The following is an 18,173-nucleotide window of genomic DNA, read 5'->3' on the forward strand; positions in this document are numbered from 1 at the left end:
TGGCCAAGAGGGCCGAGTCACGAAGAGCGAGCACTTTGAATTGCAAAAAGAGAGCGGGACTGACAACAGGGGGCGCCACAACGGGCAAAAGCTAATTCCCAGCCCAACCCACAAGAGGGCGCACCTGCGGTGAGCAGAGCCCTTCACACCAAGTGAATCGGTGGCAGAGCTGGGATTAGAATGCAGGAGGTCCTGGAGCAGCAGTCCCGAGCTCAGAGCACAAGACCGTGTTTCTTTCTTTGAGAGAGGAGGACCAGGGAAAGGATGACAGCTGAAGGGGTTGAGGGATGGAGAAGTATCAATGGATGATGGGCGAACTGCAGAGTGTGGGGTTCAGGCATGTGCTAAAACGCAGAGCTGGGAGAATAGTGCAAACACTTTTCTGGGAGTCGCCGTTTGAATTTTGCAATGAATGTGTTTCAGTCGCGTTCACACCCTGTCAACATCCCAGCACTGGGCGACTCAGCTGTATTAGTGGCAGCTTTACAAACATTAATGAGTTAAATCCCAACACTTAATGGTGATGTCAGCAGTGTTAAGGGAGAATAATTCCCCAAAGGCATGGACTATGGGACAGTCCAATGTGCTCTCTGTCGATATGCAGCCTTGGGAGGACACTAGGGAGGTTTTGCCTTACAGCATGAGTCTGGTGATGGGTCTATATTGATGTCAATATCCGTTGGTGAGGGAAGTGAAACCCTCATGGAGCACTGCCGTGTATTCTTGATAGTGTAGCAGGCAAGATGACGCTGGAAAGGAATGCACAACTTCTTATTTCCATGCTTTTCGGGTTTTGGATCGATGGGACGTGTCTTGATGAAGCTTTAGCTGGCACCAAACCTAGTCTTTGTTTGCTAATTAACTATGAACGTTAGTAGCACAAAGTGCACATTTAAATCTTGCGGCCTCCTTGTTAGCTTCTCTGGAGACTGTAAACCATTTGCAGCAGGGACTCTACTGTGAGTTTGCACAGCACCCAACACAAAGAGGCCCCTGATCTTGACTGCAATACAAATAATAAATTCATCATCATCATCATCCCTTCCAGTTTGAGACACTCTTCCACTTTCCTGAGCTTGAAGGATTTCAAAGCAAACTGGATTGGGATTAACAGATTTTTAAAACCAGAAGAGACCATGGGCTCATCCATTCCGAGGTCCTGCATAACACGGAGAGTTTCGCACAGGTGAAGCAGGAGCTAGCAAGAAAGTTAGGAAGCAATTAGTGGAAGAACTAAGCACACCCCAATGATCTCCCCCATCCTGTCTTATCTCACCAGCCTCCTTATATTTTATTAAGGCATCCTTTGGAGAAGGCATTCCACATTCCTTTAGGTTGGGAAGTATTTTCAGGTACCTTCAAGAAAGAGATTAAGAATTGATTTGTCACTGGAGCAGGGCGCCTTTGAAAGTAGATTCTTCAGACACAAATCAGCCTTAATCATTTAATACTCTTTGGCTCAACGGTAGAATTGCCATGTAGGTTTTCTAAACCTCCTTTACTAACAAGCCATTTCACCCAGGAGAAAAGTTAACAGGAAACTTGACAGAGATTCAATACTTTCTGGACAAAGGCAATGGGGCACTTTTCAGATCTCTTCTTGGTGTTGGTTTAATATTACTTGATATAACCAATCTCATGATTTTTAAGACTCTAACATGTTTTGGGATGAACTGTGCAAACTGTAATCAGATATATTTTTCACTTCCTGTCCTAAACTGTTACAAAGCAGTACAGCGCAACATTAATCAGCTGCCACATTCCACCTCAGCGGTGGCTGCATTTTTGTGGTGGGTGAAGGATTGCTTCTGAATTCTTATGAAAGCAAGGTTTCATAGTAGTGACTTCAGCCAGCCATGGTGCTAGCAGAAAATGGTTGAAGCTTCTTCATATAGCTCCGCCAATTCATCTCATATCTAACTTAGTATACTAGGCTTGGTTCTTGGTAAAGACAGACATCTACTAGGGACAAACTTGGGTCTACAAACGCCATGCCTTCCATCTGTGAACCAAGGCAGGAGTTGAACCTAGGTCTTCTGAGATAAGAGGCCATTGCAGACACCAAAGTTCAGGATCCTTGTCCAGAACTTGCTTCAGATTAGCTGCACCACTGTCTAGGCACGATACAGCTCTCTCTTCTACTTGGTTAGAAAACAGCAGAGGTCCCAGATGTCTGAAAACATAATTTTTTTCATTTATGTCTCTAATTTGTCCACCCATTGACATTATTTTAGACACGTGTCCAACTGCCAACTGGCATTCATAAAGCCCTTCCAACTTCTTATGTCCCACCTCCCCCAGACAGTCAATATTTTGTATGTCCCTTACTCTTTCTCCCTTGAGTCCCAGGAGGCCACGATCACCCTGAAACAAAAAAGACAATGGAAGGCTTTTTCTCTACCGTTGGCACATCACTCAATACACCCATCTGTTTACAAACTGCTCTTATCTATAACTATAGCAACCTATGCTCAGAGAATGCAATTCAGCTGAGCACCTGGAATCGCTTTGCAATGACTAACTCATCACACAAAGTCGCATGTAACGTAAGTGTCGCCATCCCAATTTTATAGCTGGGGAAACCGAGGCCCAGAGGATTTAGGTGACTTGCAGAACAGCAGGAACCAAACCCACAAGCACTGATCCCCAGTCCCTTGGCCAAGCCCCTAGACAAAGCCTTTGCTATACAACGCTCTCCTATGTGTTTGGGATTTTCCTAGCATTCCAAATGTAATACAGTGGGTGTCCTTCTCACCAGATGTCTGCAAACAGGCATTGATAATCCCACAAAAGGCAGAATCCTGGGATTCCTCGTGGTCTGGCAGGAAGAATAATCCGCACTATACTTTCCCCCTAAATACCACCTTACGTTCTCAAAGAACTGTACAAACATCAACCGGTTTCCCCATTGTCTACAGCGCCATGAGGCAGCTCAGTGTTATTTTCCCCAGCTCACATATAGGGATCGCCCCCCCTCTACACGACACAGTGACCGGATTTAAGGTGGTTGCGAACGTGGTTTTGTTTTTGTTTAATTAGGGAACGGTATTTTAGCCTGGGTAGCTCCCACGGCTCTCGCCCAAGAATCTGGCCCTGGAAACCAGAGCAAAGGGAGAGTGAATAATGTATGGGTGGAGACTGGCTGAAATATGCTTAGCAGCGTATGTCCTCAGCAATGGGGTCCATCACTCAGGGCGCTGGGGAACATGGAGTCCACTGGAGGTCTGCCTGGATGAGGTGACCATCCAGGCGCCGCAGAAAGTCAAGCTAAGACGCCCGCTGCTTACTCTTTCTCCTTTCGCTCCGGGCAGGCCTTTCAGACCCTGCAAACACATGAAACAGCATGTCAGAACGAACACCTGGTGGGGGCAACGTGGCAGGCAGCAGCAACGTCCTCAGGCGAGGGCAGAGTTCTGGGGACAGGACGAGCGTGGCACAGACGGTTTGAGCCGCCTCTCACTCGCGCTGGGGTGACTTGGTAGAACGGCTCTGCTGGCAAAGGCGGCAGAAGAGGAGACTCAGGCCCCGATTGTGGCAAGCGACTGGATCCCCAAAAGGACTCGGGCCCGTCTCCTCATATGCATGGGGCAAAGCGATCTATCTGTCTGAGATACTGATACAGCCCCAAGTATCTGAGCGCCTCACGCTCTGTAATGTATTGATCCTCACAGCACCCCAGTGAGACGGGGACGTGCTGTTACCGCATGGCATAGGGCAGGGGGAGTTAGGCATCTACATGCCTTTGGGGATCTGGAACCTAAGCGCCTGGCCCCATGTCTCACAGAGCTTGCAGCAAAGCAAGGAATTGGACGTTGGAATCCCAGATGAGCACCTAACTACTGAGCATCCCAACCCCCACTGCGCTGTGGAACAGGTGAATAAAGACTTGCACTTTTCTGACTTCCCCCATTTAGCTCTTTTACTTCCTGATTCTCAAAGTGGTGCAGAAGAAGAACTGTAGCGTCTCCATTTATAACCATCCATCTACTCCTGATGGACGTATTCAATCCTTCCTGGGAACACTGCAGAAGAAGCAGTGTGAGACCCACTCTAGAGTCACCAGTGGCTCCATTCCATCCTACCCTCTGGCTCTACACAACCAGGAGGCAGGTTTCCATGGCTTTCGGCATGCTAGGCTTTGAACTACATCCCCACAAGATCGTCTGCACTAACATAGCATCCAAAGATCTCAAAGCGCTTTCCAAAGCTGGGGAAGGATCATTATCCCCATTTTACAGATGGGTGGGGAAAGGGGGTCCAGACATTTTAAACGAATTCCACAAGGGTACATCGAGGTTATCTACAATGGCATGAAGCCACCCTGCAACCAGTAGCAGCAAATATCTCCAATGGCCGGAGATGGGACACGAAATGGGGACGGCTCTGAGCTACTGCAGAGAATTCCTTCCCACGTGTCTGGTTGGTGAGTCTTGCCCACATGCTCAGGGTCTAACTGATCGCCAGATTTGCGGTCAGGAAGGAATTTTCCTCCAGGTCAGATTGGCAGGGACCCGGGGGCAGGTCACCTTCCTCTGCAACATGGGGTACTTGCAGGTTTAAACTAATGTAAATGGTGGATTCTCTGTAACATAAAGTCTTTAAACCATGATTTGAGGACTTCAGTAACTCAGCCAGAGGTGAGGGGTCTGCTACAGGAGTGGGTGGGCGAGGTTCTGTGGCCTGCCACGGGCAGGAGGTCAGACTCAGTGATCAGGATGGTTCCTTCTGGCCTTAAAGTCTATGAGGGCACACAGAGTGGAAGAGCAGAGAATGGAACTCAAGTCTCCAGACTCCACCCTGCTGCTTTAACCACTAGATTATTCTGCCTTAATAATGTAAGAGGTGCCCTCACCGTGCGCTGCATTTAAGGATGAGATTTACCACCAGGCCTTGCGATGCAATAATCTCTGGATGAGCAGCAAAGAGTCCTGTGGCACCTTATAGACTAACCGACGTATTGGAGCATGAGCTTTCGTGGGTGAATACCCACTTCGTCGGATGCATAATCTCTGGGTTTCCACAACTGTCACTATTTCCCATCACATTCCATCTACTTCTCCTTTATTCCCATCCACGGGTACTCCCCGGAATCGTGTGTTGCTGTTGCTGTACCTAGTCAGGGATTTTTGGCCCATAACTCACCCCTCTGGGAACACAGGGCAAGAGTTCGTACGGACTCGGAGCTCCATGAGATCATGCAGAGAAAGGGATGCAGGGGGAACGGAGCTGCATGCTGAATCAAAAAGCCCTTTGTGGAAAGGTCATGCTGAATGGGCAAGGAATGAGTCAGTTACACTCAGCGTTGTGGCCCATGTTTTCAAATCCACCTATAGGATCTGCACACCCAACTCCCATTAAAATCAGTGGGAAGTGGGCAGGCGTCCCTATGTGGCTTTGAAAACCTCATCCTATAGCAGCGTCCACATCTAGGGCATCTCACCAGTCAGCCTTGGGCCTGGTGTCACAAAACCATCCTCATAGGCTTCAGAGGCTGAATCACTCGATAATTGCCCTGTTCTGTTCACTCCCTCTGAAGCATCTGGCATCGGCCACTGTCAGAAGATGAGATACTGGGCTAGAGGGACCACTGGTCTGGCCCTCTAAGGCCGTTCTTTTGTTCTGATTGACTTACCATCATGCCAATGGGGCCTCGGACTCCTGCAATGCCCTCCTCCCCCTGTTAGCAAAGAGAGATTTAGTTTCATTACTGTGTCTACAAACAACGAAGCATGGATAATACACACAAGCCCCATCCTGCGAGCCCTCCGTGCATGGCACTCCCACTGAAGTCAATGGATGACCTGTGCATAGTGGCCCAGATCTTCAATGGTATTTAGGAGCCGAACTCCCATTGAAACCACTGGGAATTCAGCGCCTAAATACCTTTGAGGACTTGGACCAAAGAGCCTGCAGGATTGGACCCTCTGCCATCGGTCTATTATTTAGTGCCCAGTTCCCCTGGAGAACGGTGACCTGGACACTTCAAAGTCACAGTGTATTCATTGCAAAGCTGCATTTCCAGCTGTCCTGTGCGTGCGGCGTAGGGAACGGGAGGCAAGACAGTCCCTGCCTGGTGGGGTAGGGAGCAGTGGGTGACCAACGGAAAAGGTTGAGGTAGGGAACTATCTTCTCAGCTCCCAGTGTTTCCAGGAGGGGTCAGATGCTTTTCTATGGAGTCGTTCTGTGACAAGCAAAGGGCCGAGTTCTGTTTGCATGAACGTCAGGGAGACCACGCCCCGTAAATAAGGCAGCCCAGAATCTGGCCTGGAATGCACCTCATTGCTCTGTCCCCTCTACATTTGTCGATAGGAATTGCTTGCCTGTTATCTACCTATCCCTTTACAAAATGTGTGTACATGTAGCCTTCCTATGAAATCCCATGTGCCTATACCCGTCTATAACACACGGCCCATGTCTCTACCCTGCTTAGAACACCTATTACTCATGTATTAACCCTTCAGAAACCTACATATGCACTGTAGCCTTGCCGGCTAATTCATTGAGTACATTTTGGCCTTACAAGCTAAATCCTGGAAGATCTGTCTGACTGCAAGTGCCAGGTCTTTATACAGACCTAAGTACGCCCCGGGAGGCCAGGTTCTCATCTCAGTTACACTAGTGTAAACTCAGCGTAATGCCAAAGAATCCAGTGATTCACTCTAGGTTTACCCAACAGTACTAAAAGCAGAATTAGCTTCTCATTGTTTTATTACCTCCCCCGGCCCACAAAAAAAAAAAAACCTTAGCAAGATTTACACTAGACCTTACACAGCTGTTGACATTCTCAGTCAGCGGCGCTTCCCAAGTGCCTATTTGAACAGCTCTCCTGGCAGCTGGTGGGTTCGTATAAATGTCTTGCATGGTAAAGTCAGTTTATTCATAGAACGGCCACAGAGGAAGCAGCACATGAAGACGTCTTCTCTGATCTAGCTGCATGAGGGTTTGCATCCCGCCCCGGTACTGCACTCTGGGGGGGTGTTATTCTGTTTAAGCAGCTCAGCTCTCACTAGTCAAATGTACTAATAAGATGTTTATTTTTTATCAATAATTATGTCACAGAACCATAGGGGTTGGAACAGACCTCATCTAGTCCAATCCCCTGCTCAAAGCAGGACCAACCCCAACATCCCAGCCAGGGCTTTGTCAAGCTGGGCCTTAAAAACCTCTAAGGATGGAGATTCCACCACCTCCCTAGGTAACCCATTCCAGTGCTTCACCACCCTCCTAGTGAAATAGTGTTTCCTAATATCCAACCTAGACCTCCCCCACTGCAACTTGAGACCATTGCTCCTTGTTCTGTCACCTGCCACCACTGAGAACAGTCGAGCTCCATCCTCTTTGGAACCCCCCCTTCAGGTTTATACGACATTTATATGACAGTAGCACCTACAGGCCCCACTCCAGGATCGGGCCCCTTTATGGTTGGCACTTTACAGACATATCCATTTATTTGTTAGAACTTTGTGTACATTCTATTCCGGGGGTGGGGAGGCAGAGAGGAATTCACGCTTAATTCTTTTATTTAATTTTAAATGAACAGAAAGATCTGGGAGGCCAGGCTGGCTGGATAGCCACATGTTGATGGCAGTGTAGATGAGGAGTAAATCCACGGAAGGCCATGAAGCTACATGAGTGCAAGCGTAAGTTTACACGGCAGGAGCTGTGCATCAGGCTAGCCTACCTGAGCTAGCTTGAAGCCATCTAGCGCGCGTGATGTTAGCAGTGAAGTGTGGGCTTTATTTATTTATTTATTTAAGCTAAGAACATACCCAGGGTCTATGCCAGGCTTTGCAGCTCAGGCAGTATCTGTCTTCACTGTTGCTGTTACCCCACTAACTTGGATTTCAGGTAGCTCAGGGGTAGGGTAGCCCGTGATCAGGTTTTCCTCTGCAGAGACATACCCTCCATGAGATCAGCATCAGGCCCTCAGCCTCCGTTATGTTCACTTACTGAGGTGTGGTTTCCACCTATGCCACCGGGAGGCGGGGTGGGGTGGCTGAGTGCAAAGGAGCAGGGCAGGAGACCATGGTCTGGTGGCTCAGAGAGAGACGCAAACAGTCAGTGTAATTCCCATGACGCCTCCTTTGCACCTTGGGGGCAGATCAGTAGTGGTGGGAGGGAGCATTAGCTTCATGCCAACTCCACAGAGGCACAGGTGTGTGTGGGGTGGACAGAGCCCATCGCTTCTGAGCATGGCCAAATTTGGTCTCAGTAAAAATTCAAAGGGATTCAAAGGGTCAGCACCTGAAGGGGCTTTTGATAGGAGTGATTATTGCACGATAACACGTTTAGCACGTTCAGAACAGACACTGCAATGAGAGAACCGAACGGAACCTGGCGTGGTGATGGAACGACCTACCCCGGGGCCAGGCAGTCCACGGGGACCTCTCGCACCTGCCACACCGAGGCCAATCTCCCCCTGCACAACAGAAAGGAACACAAAGGGGTCGTTTCAGGGACACAGCTGCACATTCCTCCTCTCGGTGCCACACCTCTCTGTTACTACCTAGGGCATGAGGCAAAGCCCCCTGAAATCAATGGGCATTTTACCATCAATTCCAGCGGGCATTGGCTCAATCCCTTGTATTGCAAAGACCACAATGGCTGGGCCCAAACCAAGCTTATCCCCTTGTTATTGCTCTAGTGCCAACAGCAGGATTGCTGCCTCACAGACAGGTGACAAATCACAGCCCCTGCCCGGAGGGGCCCACAATTTAAGAGGGCAACATCAAAGGGCATGTCTATGCTGCACAGTTAACCCACACACCCCTACTGTCCACACAGAAAAACCTCGGATCTGGGTTTGGAGGAGGCTTGGAAACTTGGGTTGGAACTTGCCCACTTTGATGTGAGGACACTGGCTAAACCACTCGAGTGGGAACAGTCCTCCAATGCCGTGCCACAGTTTCCCCTGAAGGACAGAGAAGTTCTCCTGCAATTGACCAGGAAAGAATCCTAGAGCATCGCAGCACAAAGACACATGGGCTATGCCCGTGGTACACACGGGCAAGCGCAGACAGCATGAGGACACAGTGACGCAGGTACGGCTCGCCAGCGGGGATGCTCACACCTGGGCGAAGCTAACAAAGGGGCTCAATCCCCCAGGTTAACTGTTCTGCACAGACACAGCTTAAAGCACAGGCACGGGGCTGGTGTGCAACAAAAACAACACAACGGGGCAGGGCAGCTCGCCTGGATCCCATCCGTTCCAGCGTTTTCTTAATTAATTTTTCCATTTTTTACAAGTTAGTGGGAAGCGATAATCCCTCAAGTAGGGGCCTGATCGGAAGCCCATGGCAATCCACGGAAAAACCTCCCTGGGCTTGGGAACAGGCCTCTCGTCTGTTAACACTGCTTTGGAGGAGACCATTCAGGTGTGTGGGTCCTCAGGGGGCAAGTGCATGAAGGGGGAGCAGGTGTAGGATTGCCAACTTCGAATTTCTGAAAACCGCACACTACAGCAGGAGCACCGGAACCTTCCGCCACCCCCTGTTTTGCCTCCGCCTCCTGAGGCCCCGCCCCCTGCTCCGCCTCGTCCCCTGAAGCCTGTCGTTGCTCTCCCCCTTCCTCATCACTCGATCCTCTCCACCACCCTCCCGCCCCCCCAGCTGGGCTCCCTCTGCTCCAGGGCTGGGACAGGAGCTGCAGCCCCTGATACGGAGCCTGTCTGCCCATGAGATGCAGGTAGGACGAGGCGGCCCTGGCTGAGGTTGATGACCCGGTGCCTCTCCCTGCCCCCACCCGCGGTAACTGGACTGTTCGTGTCCAGTCAGTGCATTGGACCGGACACTGTACAGGTCCCCTTTTGAACAGACGTTCCAGTCAAAAACCAGTCACTAGGCAACCCTAAGCAGGTGGGGATGTTGGATGGGGTCAGGCCTGGCTTCCAGCTGTATGGGGTGAGACAGGCGGCAGCGAGAAGTCATGGTGTTTCCTTTCAGTCCTCCTCAGAGTGCAATTCCCACCCCTCCATCCCTGCCCATAGCTTTGGGCAGAGGCTACCATTTTGGGATTCATACTGGCATCGTCTCTGTCTTTCCCGCCATCCTCAGCTCACCTTGTTGCCATTGGTCCCGGGCAGCCCTCGCATCCCCTGCAGAGCAAGGAGACACACACTTGAGTTTGTGACACCTCTGATGCACCGTGCCCCAAGGAATGGAGCCGGCGAGCGGCAGGCAGGTTGTAACACGCACAGCAAAAGGAATTCAGAGCGGGTGAAAAGAACTGGGCTGAGAGCCGGAGAACAAAGCCCTCCCTCCCTCCACGGGACAGATACAGCATGGGCAGCAGCAGCACGAACTTCCCTGCCGTGATCCCTCTGCCGTTGGGCCTCACTCCTGAGCCGAGGCCAAATCTGCATGTGGAAGGATCCATGCACCGTCCCCTACCAGCCCCTGTGTAGGACTCCCCCTCACAGTCTGGGGTCTGTGCACTAAGGATCTGTGTTTTTACAGCGCCTAGCCCGACGGGATCCTGGTCCATGACTGGGGAACGCACAAAATATACAATAACAAGGTTACGAGTAGCTCACTCACGGAATGCAACAGTGAAAGTAACCAAAGGTCACCTGTTTTCCCGGGGGCCCTGGAGGTCCTGCCGGCCCCGTGGATCCATTCCTGCCTCTCCTACCGCGTTCCCCCTTCAAACAGAAAAGCCGTTAAGAGGGAGATGGGCAGTAAATGGCCTAAACAGTAGAAGCTTACAATAGTTGTAAGGCAACTGGGTAGGGGGTTGGGTTACAAGAGGGGTGTAGCGAGGCGGTGTGGTTCCCCACCGCCCCCGAGAGGGACGAGCCTCTCTGGACACCAAAGTGGGAGGAGCCAGCAAACGCTGCGCCCGCCTCCCAGAGGTCAAGGCGCAGGACAGGAAGTATAAAAACTCAACCCCAGAGCTCACTAGAAGAACAGCTGCCAGAGAGGCCAGACACCTTTTTTTTTTTTTAAATATGGAGATATACCTATCTCACCGAACTGGAAGGGACTCCGAAAGGTCATCAAGTCCAGCCCACTGCCTTCATTAGCAGGACCAAGTAGTGATTTTTGCCCCGATCCCTAAGTGGCCCCCTCAAAGATTGAACTCATAACCCTAGGTTTAGCAGGCCAATGCTCAAACCATTGAGCTAGCCCTCCCCTACCAGTTAGGAGACCCTAGCAACTGGCGGCGGACCCAGAGACTGGCCTGACCTGCTGACGCCTGACACTGATCAGAGCCCTGAGGAGCTGTCAAGCCTGCCCCTCGCAAGTTACCTAGAGGAGTTGCCAAACCTACCCCTCGCCAGGTACCCTGAGGAGCCCATGGTGCTGGGCCCCCCGGAGGACACCGTCTGGACCCAGGTACCACAGGAGGGGAAGTTAGGCAGTAGCCCAGGGGCAGCCGACCCCAGTCTGGCTGCAGCACTGTCAGAGCCTATGTCCATGTGTTGCGGCGAGGATCCCCCTGACGCAGCAGCGGGTCTTCTGCCGCTGGTAGGGCCTGGGCTGGGACGCAGTGGAGAAGGAGGGGCTGTGTCCCCCCCTGCCACCCAACTTGTGGGTGTCAGTCTCCCCCTCTCCCAGGCCCTTCGGAGCCAAGAGTCTGGACTTGATGTCTACCTGCCTTTGCTCAGCCCTGCCTGAGGGCCTGAGCCATTGACGCCCTGACCCATGGCCGGGGCCTGCTCATTATATAACAGTTACCCAGCTCCTGTCTGAGAACCTGAGCCTGTGACTCACTACTGCCCGCCCACCAGGCGTGAATAACTATTTGTGTTTTGCCTCTACTGCCGCCGCGGCAAGAGACTCCCATGGGCAGGCTAATTGCCCATCACAACTGAAAGGAAGTAGCGAGGCGGTGTGGTTCCCCGCCGCCTGGAGAGGGATGAGCCCCGGCCAAACCACTCTACAAGGGGGCGGCTGAGGAACAGCCTCCATCTCCCCAGATCACACTAAGCAACTCTGAGCTTTCCTAGGAATGAAAAAGAAGATCCCTTTGGGCCCATAGGGTGGCTGGCTCTGCAGGCAGATCTGCAGATCCATCCCAGGGAGAAAGCTTGTCAGAGATCGGCTACTGAGTTAGATGGAGGGCGGGTCTGATGCAGTCTGACCATCCCTAGGTTCGACTGTTGAGTAGGTCATTTGAAATTCTCCAGTGTGCTACCGTCCGCACAAGCTGATAGAGACGAGATGCTCTAGCTCACAGACCAGGTCTGGGCTTGATGCTGGAATCTCTAGGGTGAGGTTCTCCAGCCTGTGTTACACAGGAGGTCAGCTTAGGTGGTCCCCTGTGGCTTCACAGCCTCGGGGAGTTAATAAACGTAGGGAAGAGGGGGAAAGAGTGAACCACTGCTGGAGGGCAAGTGATCGGGCATCATGCAAGGGGAGCAGTGCTTGGGAGGGGGCTACTGTTTGTTTTTCCTGGGCTGGACTGGCTGATGTGGTCTAACATTAGATACAGCAGCTTCCAAGCGCCCCGGTGATTCAACACCTGGGACTGCTCTTGGTGTCGCGCGGAACAGCCGAGCAAAGGAACATCCCAACGTCAGCAGCGCCCGGCAAGGATTAACTGTCCCCGTGCATCACGCAGTTCTTCGCTCACAACACGAGAGCTTGCTCACCGCGCTGTAACTGCTGTGCTTGTAGCACTGAGGCTGATTACGGTGTGTGTCAGGGTGACACAGCCATTTCCCGGGGAGGAAGGTCTTCGTGCTCCGGCAGCAAGACGTGTGCTGAGAACAGCTCTGCCTCCTGAATCTCACAGGCAAGATTTCAGCTGGGTGTGGGGGAACGGTAATGGCCCTTGGGACTGGTTGTCCCACGCTGCGTGAGGTCCCTCCCACCACACGGCTTCTCACAGAGTCTCAGCATCTGTTTGCACCCTCGTGCCTTGCGATTGTGGGTACAATGCAGTCCTCTCTTCCCCCCCCACACCACACTCACTCTTTATTGCCCATGACATGTCACCTACCTTCTGCCCCGGCATGCCTGATGGACCTGGGGCTCCTCTCTCTCCCGGTGATCCTGGAATGCCAGGGTTGCCACGAATACCCTGGATGCCCTGCACTCCCGGAGGTCCCGGGGCCCCGGGCTCTCCCTGTGGCAAAGGAATCATGTGGATGTAGTCACAACACGAGCCGCAGGCTCCCTGGTAACACAGCTCATTGTAGCCATGACCAGCAGGGTATTCGCAAGGGGTTCTCTGCTCCCTTGACATCTACCTGCTCCTTCCAGATTTAACTGGAGAGTCCACCGAGTGCCCATGCAAGGAAGGGCCTAATGACACTGGCCTGAGCCGGGCACAGGGCCGACAGGCACCTCTCTGCACACCGCTGCCCTCATGAGACCTGCAACACCCCCCACTGCCCAGTCCTTGGCTCCCACGCAGCTCACACTCCCACCTCTGCCCTGCAGCAGCCATTGTAGCCCCGATGCCCCACACTGCTCTGCCAGAGCATCTTAACGCTGACCTGCGAGTTCACCTCTATTATTCCAGCCTGAAATGGCTCCACCAATGCCTCCCAATCCTCACATGCCTGCAGCACCCCATTTATTTCAGTCCTGGGAGCTCACAAGCACAGCCTGGCTTCGCCCCTGATTCTTCAGCATCCAGCTCTGGCAACGGTAAAACGACCTTCCATCTGCCCACCCCAAAGGAAACGTCAGGTGTGAAACGGTGCCATGCAGGAGACAGCCCCCAGAGCTGTGCGTTTGGAACACACGGGTGGTCTTGCCCCCCAGAGCCTCGACTGGCTTTGCTAGCCCATCTCTGCAAGCCCCACTGAGCCCCATGGACCCTTGGTGCCTGCCTGCATGGTGGTTGTGCGATCAGCAAGGGGCACAAAGAGAGAGCATCTTGGATGATGTGCACACAAAGTGAGATCCTGTCCACTTACCTTATACCCAGGGGGCCCAGCTTGACCGACGGGGCCTCTGAACCCAATTCCTGGTTCTCCCTGTAAAGAGAGACAAGGGGAGGAGATCAAGAACAATCAGAAACACACCGCTTCCTCCATCATGGGCCTGTCAAAATCATACTGGACACGTCACTACGTGCTGCTCACTTCAGGCCCAATCCTACTCCCACTGAAGTCAATACTCCGGATACGGGAGCTACAGAACCCCCCAAGATAGATGGATGTAAGGCTGCTGCATCTGCCGTTGAGGGAGGAGAGTTATATGGCCCACTCCCAGAGGGAGAGAACTACAGCGAGAAGCTAAACAGCTCGACGCTGGAGAAAACACAAGAGACAGTGGTAGGCAGCAGCTGATCGTCTAAAGGGATTAGCTCTATATACGCAGCATTACTGAACAAAGCCCTTTTGTGTACAGAGAACAGCCAGGAAGGGACAGCAAGACATGAATTCTAATGATGTACGAACAGCGGCCTAAGCAGAAGAGTCCTTGAGTATGGTACCAAAGTCATCTCTTACCTTTTGACCATTTTCTCCTCTGTCTCCTTTAGTGCCCTAGGAATGAAGAGAACGTTACAGAGCCCGTGATCATTGCTGGGGAAGAGGGCTGGGTGAAATATGCCCTGCATGGGATCAGGAACCATGTCAGAGATTTCTGTGTAATCTGCAAGGGGCACAGAGAATCTCCGGCTGGTCATAACTGTGGGCTAGGAACTGCTGCTTCCACTCACTACGAGGGCACAGGAAGCATGGTCGTGGACAGGAGCGGTGCCAGGGCTTTTGGCGCCCTAGGTGGGGGTCCTTCTGCGCTCCTGGTCGTCGTCGGCAATTCTGCGGCATGGGGGTCCTTCCGCGCTCCCGGTCTTCGGGGCACTTTGGTGGTGGGTCCCAGAGCGAGTGAAGGACCCGCCGCAGAATTGCCGCCGAAGACCCGGAGCGTGGAAGGACCCCCCCGCCGCAGAATTGCTGCCAAGGGTGGCAAAATGCCGCCCCACCCCCAAATCCTGGTGCCCTAGGCGACCGCCTAGGTCACCTAAATGGAAGCGCCGGCCCTGGTCGTGGAGCAAAAGGGACGGAGAGCACTAGCTGAATGATCCTAAGTGTATACAGATAAGTCGTAGATCTTTCCTGCAGTCTTACCCTTGGAATCACCAGCCGGTCCTAGGCAGATATGAACGAGTGGTTTTTAGGGACAGAATCACTGCTTTGGGGGTTAAAATCCAGGCGCTCTTGTCTGTAGGAAGCAGCTTCAAAGGAGCTCTTAAGCACCAGGAACAAACAATCTTAGGTCATCAGCCTGCTCTTCCGAATTCACTGTGGATCTGGTCAGTACTAGAGCTAGGCCGGAACTAAAGAGGGTCTGAATGCCCCAAACACTGGGGGAATTTGGACCTGAGTCTTTATCTTTCCTATGGGCAAAACCCACATGCTGGATCCCAACCATCGAGCCATAAGAAACTTCTGATCTGGATCCGGATCCGGACGTTGCAGCTCAAGTTCTCTCCCAGCTCCCCCATCTTCCCTGGCAAGGAGGGGATGCCCAGTCCTTCCTCATCTCCCTCACTACAGAGCATGCACGTTACAGACAGCTCTGCAATGTGACCATTTAATGACACAACCCCTCGAGCAAACCATTCTGATGCTTGCAGTTTCTTCCCTCCTCGCTCCCAAGACACTTTTACAGCGACATGCCTTCGACTGCGCTTCCTGCAGAATACGTAGAACAGGTGGCCCAGCTGGCTTTCCGATCATCGTTATCGCAAAGGCACGCAGCCTCCTTGTGGATTGAATGCCACCCAGGTCGATCCCTAGCTAGGTCCTTAAGGTGGTCTTGCTAGACCTTCAGTCAACGCCCATCACTGGCGAGCTTATTGTGCCACCAAACTTTTAGCAACCGCATGATTGCTGGCCGTGCAGTGGCATTCCCATCCCAGTTTACCCATCCGCCCATTCACTGGATACAAATGGCATGGCATAGACTCAGTGCAATCCACTTCAGTGGCCCTAGACGCTGGACACATGGCTTAAAACGCCTGCCCAGCACTGTCTTTCACTGATAGTTGGTGGGAACTGTTGTATGATCCTAGGTACCTCCCGCTCTGTCACCCTGGGTTCACACCGGCCCATCGTCTCTCCTAGTCTGCAGCAATCCTTGGTGCTGCTTCCCTGCCCTGACTGAGAACCACGTTCCCCTCTCCTTCGCATCCTGGAACATTTGAATATTTCCACCTTGTTTATTTCTCTAGAGCCATCTGTGAAATAAAAAAGGCCACATCCCTAGGACAGCGCATTGCTACGAGCACCTGGATCAGCATAGCAACAACTTCGGGGGATCCTGCTTGAGGTCTGCCGCTGAGCCGGACAGACTGGGCCCGCGTCCCATTGCCTTGCACCATCCACCGTCCTTTCCACTAGTGCAAAGAGGCTGTGAGATGCTCCCCGTTCTGAGCTGGTAGCATTGCACCCCCGTTTTGCACAAACAGAAGCCCCCAGGCAGTAGGGAACTCAGGTCTGCTGCAGAAAGGGGCAGATGTATTCTTGAGCACTATCTATTGGCACATGATCTTTAACTAATTACACATGTGTTGACATAGGTCACTCTCATAGCAATCAGGGCTCCATTTAAAACTCCCGGACTCCAGATCCACCTAGGACTTGAGTTAGTAATTGGCTGGCAATGGGTAGCCAGGTCAGCCCCTAGGGAGCCGGGGACTCGTTCCCCATGTCAAATATTGCTGCAACACACAAAACAATTGAAGGTACCTTTTCTCCTTTGTCTCCCCTGGCTCCAGGAGATCCCTTTTCTCCCTGTAAAGCAAAAAGCCGCTCCTTCACTCCTTTGTGCTAACCTTAGTGACTGACCTGAGCTCTGAATCTGTCCAGTTCATGCCTAGATACCACAGTGATGGGCACAATGGAAATACACATTGTTAGACTAGAGAGATGATGAAGGGGACAGATGTACGTCCGTTGGGGTGTGGGTGGGAACAAGGGAGATTGGCTGTTATTCTAACACAGGGAGAGGGGCCTATAGGATAGAACTGGGTGATTTTGATTATTTGGTGGAAAATTTGAGGCCGAAAAATTCTGGCTGAAAACTGGGACTATTTGGAAATACTGCCCTAGTGCCTCATGGGAGTTGTAGTTTGGGGGCCTCTTCCATGGGCCGGGCTCCATCTCCTGAGGGGCAGCGGGAGAGCTCTGCCTGCTTCGTGCAGCAGCTCTCATTGGCTGCTCTTCCCCAGAGGGCGGGGAAGTGGGGGAGACAGCCAATCAGAGGGAGTTTTCCCCAGGGAGGGCTGAAATTTGCATGGGGGCTGGTGCGAGTCCTTGTGATGGCATCATCGCGAGCCAAGCTCCAGCGAGGCTTTTCACCTGCTGAGATCTGCATTTGGGTTTCTCCTGCAAACTGCTGCATCCCCTCAACTGCCACAGTGACCCTGGGCCAGTCAAGGTTCTGTCTACCCTACATTGTAAACCCGGGTCTGTGGGAGCTGAGTTTGTGCACTTGGTGTTTCCAAGCCTATGCTTGGGCATCCCCACAGCTTTGTGGCTTACTACTGCTGGACCCAGATCTCACAGCCATGCTAACACATCCAGACCTCACTACCCAGATCTTCTGACTCAGATCTGCAGCTTGAGCTGCGTCCACACTGCAAAACAACCCCAAGTCACAGAACCCAGGTCCTGAGTGCTGGCTGACCCAAGTCAGACTGATTTGTGTGTGGACGGAAGCGGGGCTTGGGCTCAAACCTGAGTCCGAGCCCGGGCTTAGTGTGCAGTGTAGCCATACAATTTGAACTTCCTGCACCTCAGCTGCCCATCTGTAAAATGGGAATAATACAACCTCCTTTCTCCCACTTTTGTCTGTATCATGTATTGAGACTGGAAACTCTTCATATGCATGTACAGCACCTTGCACAAAAGGCCCTTGATCTCAGCTGGGGCTTCTAAATGGTACCCTAATATAAATAATAAACAGCAACAAGAACTGACACCCCACTTTGCTCCAGTGTAAATGACTTTACAAGACATTGAGCCGTGGGGAGTCAGGCTGATGATTATTTGGGATCTTCGGGGATTTAATTTGTCTTTAAAGGCTTTTCAGCTCAGCTCTGTGACGGAGCTCCGATTCTGTGGGGTTTTTGTTTGTTTGTTTTGTTAAAATGTTAAAGAAAAACTCAGACCTTTTGACCTTGGAACGGCACCAGTTCTGGATCCACCATGTCTGACTCCTGCTTCTGCAAAAAGAAAATAGAGCCCCCCACACACACACAATAAAACAGGA

The 18,173-nt window shown here is 52.0% G+C and overlaps 1 protein-coding gene across 1 annotated transcript in view; it reads right to left on the minus strand.

Moving 5' to 3' along the window:
* Window positions 1–18,173, minus strand: part of LOC128830334 (collagen alpha-1(VII) chain-like) — a 181,470-nt gene that overhangs the window by 15,888 nt on the left and 147,409 nt on the right. Inside the window, exons 68-78 of the mRNA XM_054016154.1 lie at window positions 18,073–18,126; window positions 16,649–16,693; window positions 14,405–14,440; window positions 13,868–13,927; window positions 12,943–13,068; window positions 10,568–10,639; window positions 10,058–10,093; window positions 8,360–8,419; window positions 5,633–5,677; window positions 3,288–3,323; window positions 2,329–2,364 (exon numbers count right to left, since the gene is read on the minus strand). Of these exons, the coding sequence (XP_053872129.1) occupies window positions 2,329–2,364; window positions 3,288–3,323; window positions 5,633–5,677; window positions 8,360–8,419; window positions 10,058–10,093; window positions 10,568–10,639; window positions 12,943–13,068; window positions 13,868–13,927; window positions 14,405–14,440; window positions 16,649–16,693; window positions 18,073–18,126 (606 nt within the window). The remainder of the gene's footprint in view (window positions 1–2,328; window positions 2,365–3,287; window positions 3,324–5,632; window positions 5,678–8,359; window positions 8,420–10,057; window positions 10,094–10,567; window positions 10,640–12,942; window positions 13,069–13,867; window positions 13,928–14,404; window positions 14,441–16,648; window positions 16,694–18,072; window positions 18,127–18,173) is intronic.

The sequence above is a fragment of the Malaclemys terrapin genome, chromosome 1 (assembly GCF_027887155.1).
Source record: "Malaclemys terrapin pileata isolate rMalTer1 chromosome 1, rMalTer1.hap1, whole genome shotgun sequence".
NCBI classification, from domain to species: Eukaryota; Metazoa; Chordata; order Testudines; family Emydidae; genus Malaclemys; species Malaclemys terrapin.